Here is a 6,351-nt window from a genome sequence, read left to right as displayed (position 1 = left end):
TTTCTATTTTGGTTTACCATATCATTTTTAAATAGCTCTGTCTATAAGAAAAATATTCATGGTATGCCTGCAACTGATGGCTTTGGGTTGATACCAAATTTCCAGTCAATTCTAAGGTTATTTATAGCTTTGAAACTTCCTTAAAAAGTACTTTGGAACATTTCCATAGAAAAGATACCAGCCCTTGAAAAACCCCAATTAAATTTATGCTGAGTTCAGATTAGATGGCAAAACTCTAGGTATGAAAATATCCACATATACCATATATTCATATACAAAATGGTCATGTGATGGGTAGTGTGAAAAATTGGCAGTTACATCTTGGAGGTGTTCAGAGGACACGGTGGACTCATGCAAATGAGGAAGGTTAGACAGCAGCGTAACACATGATATGAATGGTGAGACTATAACACTATCCCACATGGCAATTTTAGGTTAGTTCTGCTCACTGCTTTTTTTTTTTCTTTTTTCGGAAGTTCAATATTACATATTCAGGGAGTGAATTCATTGATGACAGGTGCGATACAAAATAAATTAAAAATATAAAATTATTTAATTACATTCATCCTGAGCTTGCTCGACTATATTTGCTCCATATATAATAAATCACTTGACTTTTGTTTTTAACATCAACTCTTCTTTCATTCCGACTGCAATACAAAAAAGGCATTTCTGTTCCCTTATTTTCTTCCAAAAAGATAAACAGTTGTGGCACCAGAAGTGAATAGATAAGAGACAGGTGAACTATGACTGTTACCTTGTTTTTTCTTTATAATGATCAATTACAGAAGTGTTGGCATGAGAAGGATGTGGGACGTTAGGTAGAACTGCTTGCTGCCGGCTTACACTGAATAAAAAGGATGCTCTTCATCAGTCACCAGTGATGAGCCAATGTGAAAAGAAAACAGAATGGAAGTTTAGAATATCTCATTTTGTACGCTGGCCATTTTATTTTATTTTGCAATTTAGCCCTGCATCCTAAGACTCTTGATAATTGTCAGAAATCAACAGACGCCTCCTGGCATGGAGAGTTCTTGAAGCCCCTTGGTTCCCCAGCTCTCATGGCTTTTTGCAGGGACTGGTGACAGTCATTCAGCTCTAACCCTTCTTCTTCCCCTCATTCCCCCTCCCTACCCAGCAAGTGTGAACATGCCTTTAATCCCCTGTTTTTGGCACTGGGTCAGATCAAATGCTTTCTTGATCTGTGGCCCAGAAGTCACCTTTGAGTTAACACCTCCCAAAGCATTGCTTGTTTCGCTCAGCTAGGAATAAAGCAGATATGATTAAAGGAAGAGGAAAAGGTGGAGTGGGGGAGAATTTTAGGGCTGGATTCTTGAGCCTCCTGCAACACATATTAGGAAGGTTTAGTTGTGCTTGCTTTCAAAGCTTTGGAAAGCCGACATTCTGGACAGTCTCCTCATGGACAGGCTGTCCCCTCGGCCCTCTGGCTTGGAGGGCTTACTCCTCTGGAAAGGATTTCGCAGGCTTGCTGTGTTCCGCTGCCTGTCGAGTTTGTCACTGATGGAAAAGCTCTTCCTGGTGTGTGCATATGGCGCGCTTGGCTCCTCTGCCGAGTAGCTGTTGGCGCGCTCTATCTTGGGAACCGTGATGTTGTTGGACAGGGTTCTGTCTGAGTTATCACCCTCTTGGGAGGATAGTGCGATGGCGGCTCTCCGGCCTCTGGCCTCATTCTCCTCACTGTCAGAGCTGGGGTGACTCAGTTCCGCTTCTCGTTCAGGATGGCAGCAAGATAAGTCCTCCGCTTTGTCTCCAAGACCTCCAGGGAAAATGGTTCTGTCCGCAATCGCTTGAGGGGCATTGACACACCTTGTGTCAATACAATCTGTAATACTTGTGTATTCTGCTGTTTTCATAGGCACCCCAAAGTTGGCGTAATAGCTCCTCGAAGGAGAAAACATAAAGCTATGAGATTTTATGATGGGGGCCTCTTCTAGAAGAAAGGGCGTGGTGGCTAGGTAGCGGCTGCTTTTGGAACGCTCAATGGTGTGATACGTTGGAGGGTCTGAGTCCCAGGGGTTTTGGCATTCTGGGAGGTGGGTATAGTCTGAAGAAAAAGATCTAGTGTCCATAGTGGTGATGTCCTCGAAATCAATGCTCCGGCTTGGAGGTCTGTCTGTGGGTGCAAGAGTTGCATAGGCGCTACTCGAAGGGGCTGTGGAAGGTACTGTAGCCGAGAAGCTTGGTTCACCCAGCCCAAGGATGTTCATGGAATTGTCCAGAGGGTCTATATCACAGTGGAGCTCATCCATGGCAGAGACATAGATGTCTATACATGATGATGGTCTTCTGGAATCAGGAACAATGGCCAAGGTGTTTGCAGGGGCTGCAGGAGCTTTGGATTCTTTTGCTACAGAATGGGAACTAGTAGCCCGGTGTAGGCTCAGGGACCTTTCTTTAAAAATACTTTCCAACTTTTCTATACCACCTTTGTCTTTCATATTGACTGAATAGAAAGAATGGCTTCGCATACGGGGCATTAAAGTTGGAGAAGTTGGGGACATGGTCTCCTCACCTGCAGGGTCTATACTCTCTTGGAGCTTGAAGGTGTTCCCCTCCTGGCTGTTGAAGCTGCTCTGGCGGACAATGTAGGCTGCATCTGTGCAGTCTGAGGAGGTCCTCGAGCGGATTTTGTTGGACTCGGCCCGCTCCAGACCTGTCAGGCGCTCTAGGGCCGTGGCCATGCGCCCGATGAGGTCCTCAAGCTGTGCCAGCCGGATGTCCACGGTCTGGAGCGAAGCCTTCATGGAGTGCTCTCTCTCGTTGACTTCCTCCAGTCGCATGGACATGTTCTCCACCCTGTGCAAGGAAGAGAGAAGGAGAGTCACTTGGGCTGGGTTTCTCTGCCAGGGTTTAGAGAGCAAGAATCAGGTATAGAGGGGGATGGAAGCCGTGCCTGGCCTTGATGCCTTCAATGCTGTTCACCCAGAGGGAAACTGAAGGGTTACAGGTCATCAAGGGGCTGTGGGGGAGACAATGGCACTGACGCTGTCACTGAGAATCACAGAATCCAAATATTTTTGAGCTGAAAGAGGCTTTAGAGATTATGTAATCCAGTGGTTTTTAGCTGCCAATCCCCCTTTCCCTCAATGAAATGTAATGTTCAGTTCTCATAACTGAGCACCACAATGAAGCGGTTCTTACTGCAGGGGTGCAGGGCCAAGTCCCACCCCTGTCCCACTCCTGTGGCCTGGTTGTGGCTCAGGGCAGGATTTAATGTCCTTAGCAAGTATTCAGGTGTTGGTTTATCAGAGTCACCCACAAAAGGAGAATGTTGCATTTTGAAGGTTTTACCCATTAATTTTGCAATAGACTTCTAGAAGGTAGCTCTTTTTATTGCAGCATACAGGTAAGTTTTGTATTCCGTGGATGGAAATTATTTTTATTTTGCATTTTATACAATGATCTTTGTTGTTATTCATGGTTACCTTTTTTTTTTTTTTTGAGACAGAGTCTCACTGTGTTGCCCGGGCTAGAGTGCTGTGGCATCATCCTAGCTCACAGCAACCTCAAACTGCTGGGCTCAAGCAATCCTTCTGCCTCAGCCTCCCGAGTAGCTGGGACTACAGGCATGCGCCACCATGCCCGGCTAATTTTTTTTTTCTATATATTTTTAATTGGCCGATTAATTTCTTTCTATTTTTAGTAGAGACGGGGTCTCGCTCTTGCTCAGGCTGGTTTCGAACTCCTGATCTCAAACAATCTGCCCGCCTCGGCCTCCCAGAGTGCTAGGATTACAGGCGTGAGCCACCGTGCCCGGCCTCATGGTTACCTTTTGAGAATTTATTGTCTCCACAGGAATTAAGATGGTCCTGTGACTGAGGCATCCAAGTTTGATCTAATCTAACCCAATCCTTTCATTAATAAAGAAAAAGCAAAAATCAAGAAATGTAACCAAGATTACATAAAGTAATTTGTGGTAAACTCTGGGGTATCTGTCAATAAGTAAACCATCCTACTCCTCTCTCTGCCTCTCCCTCTCTGGGTAGCTGATCACAGATGCTTTATACTACAGTTACTTCTGGATGTCTCGACCCTCCCCACTGGACATGGTCTGTCTTGTATTTCTGTTCCCATCTCCAAACTGCCAGCCCAACACCTGTCAGGTGTCAGTAAATGTTCATTGAGTCCATGACAGTTATGAACTTGATTTCAATTGTCACCTGGTCTGCCTGGCCATTTATTGACAAAGATGGAGGCCACATATTAAAAATAAAACTGTACCTTATATTTCACCTGTTCAAATTATTAATAACTTGGAAAGGACAAACCAAAGCTAAGTCACAGGTTGAGCTCAAACTTTCACTTTTAAATGCCCAAAGGTAACTCTTTTGGTGAATCTAAAGGAGACCCATGCACAACTTTTCTGGGGAGGAAGAAATATTTTTTTTCCAATCCTCCCAATATGCAAAGTAAATCACTTGACTGCTCACCCTAAAAAGACACATGCCGCCAGTAGACCAAGGCTACAGAATATACCGTACAATGAATGTGGGAATTAGAGCTGGTCTCTCCTAGCCTGTGGTGATGGTGCGGTGGTGCTAGGCTGTTAGTGACAGGAACACCTCTGTTAGGGAGGAGTATATACACTTCTGTGCCAGGAGGAGGTATACTGTAAGAGGCTGTGGAGTCCCTCTCCTAGCAACCCCTGGGCTTTTTAAAAAACCTCACCAGGGCAAGGGGCGTGATTCTCCTACCTTGTGGCACATTTCTGCTTCTCTCAGCACCCTCCCACCTGCTCTGTCCTCCAGCTCCTCCTCGCTCAGCCTATGCCCCCAGACCATTCTCAAGAGCCCTGCATATTAGACATTTTCTCTTTTGCTCCCTCTGGCTTTCCCATAACAAACCCGGTGCCTCTCAGGGGCCAGGCCCATACTGCCACCATGCCCCAGTGTATTCCCAAAAGACTTGAACATTGAGCTATTCTGTATCTGGCAAACCCAATGCAATTCGCTCAGCTAATTCAGAAGACAAACACGTTTTCCTCTTTCACTTCCTTTTATAACGTAAACATAGCCCAAGAAATGAATTATTTACAATAACAAGTTTGTGTCTCTTAGAAACTGGCAATTACTTTTTCACCATCCAGCCTGTGGAGTTTGATTTTGCAGGTACTGCAATTCCATATTTGCAATGCAATGAGCTTTGCGAAGTGGATAAAATACCTATTCATGAAAGTCGGAAGGAGGATAGATCATGCATTTCTGTAACGCAAGACTTTTTGTGTAACATACTCTAGGTACTGGATCTCACTAGCTTTTTAGTGCTGGAAGAGTAACGAAAGCAGGATAGCTTTATTCTTCCTTCTCCTTTTCTTTCTGGTGCCCAGTATACACAAGTTTGGTATTCAACAGAGATAAAGTTGCTTTTTTGACATAACTGCATGTGATCACTGGTCTGAGTGTTATGAAATAGCTCCCCGCTGTGGCCTGTGCTGTGGGGGCCTCTCTCCCCACATCCCACCCCCCTTTAGCCCCCAGGAACGCGCCGGTAGTCCCAGTTACTTGGGAAGGTGAGGTGGGAGAATCATTTGAGCCCGGGAGTTTGAGGCTGTAGTGTGCTATGATTGTGGCTGTGAATAGCCACTGCACTCTAGCCTGGGCGACATTATGAGACCCCATGTCTTAAAAAAAAAAAAAAAGAAGGAGAAGAGTCAGGACCTGGTTGTCTGCTCATAGGCAGTAAGCAGGACACAGAGACTGAGACCAAGGAGGATGGGAAGAGGACAGGAGAGGTAGAGGAGGAAGAGGCTCTCCAGGGAAAGCTTGAAGGTGCCAGGAGGGAGCCCCAGGAAGTATGGCCCCAGGGAACAGAATTAGGGGAGGGGACCTGCTAGAACAGGGCTGAGGAAGTATTCTTAACCAAATCTTAACTCTCCTATGGGCTCCGGGATGGAATGGAAGGTAAGACTTGATTAAGACTATAATGGGCTATTTTATTCATTTTCTTCCAGAATTATTATGTGTAACCATCTAACCATCTAACTGTATGATCATTTCCATCATGGGCCTAACTGATGGAAATTTGATGTAGGGGTTACAAAAGAATAGAAAATCCTAGATTCAAATTTACATACATTTCTTCCCTACAAGTGTGCTTCCTTTAATCTTTAAACACGTGTTCTTGAGAAGTTCAGTGTAAATGGGCACGCATGGTAGATAACAGGCCTGAGGTGTGGATCGAGAGTTTTGGGTCAGGATTGTAGTCACGGGGAGCTGACTCTGATCAAATAACTCTGGAGACAACAGTGGAGATGTGGATGATAAGAATTTATGGACGGATAGGAATTCCCAAGGAGATAGATACAGAAAGTGACTAAGGAAGGAAAAAGAG

General features: G+C 45.0%; 1 protein-coding gene across 1 annotated transcript in view; it reads right to left on the bottom strand.

The window, feature by feature from the left end:
- Positions 1-945: 945 nt before the first annotated feature.
- The window catches only part of TRPM3 (transient receptor potential cation channel, subfamily M, member 3), a 338,389-nt gene continuing 332,983 nt past the window's right edge, over positions 946-6,351 (bottom strand). The window contains exon 26 of the mRNA XM_012641622.1: positions 946-2,817. Coding sequence (XP_012497076.1) covers positions 1,365-2,817 — 1,453 coding nt within the window. The 3' untranslated portion in view covers positions 946-1,364. The remainder of the gene's footprint in view (positions 2,818-6,351) is intronic.

The sequence above is a fragment of the Propithecus coquereli genome, unplaced genomic scaffold (assembly GCF_000956105.1).
Source record: "Propithecus coquereli isolate 6110/MARCELLA unplaced genomic scaffold, Pcoq_1.0 Scaffold166, whole genome shotgun sequence".
Lineage (NCBI taxonomy): Eukaryota > Metazoa > Chordata > Mammalia > Primates > Indriidae > Propithecus > Propithecus coquereli.
The sequence above is the reverse complement of the archived record's forward strand: the minus strand, read 5'-3'. Positions and strand labels throughout refer to the sequence as shown.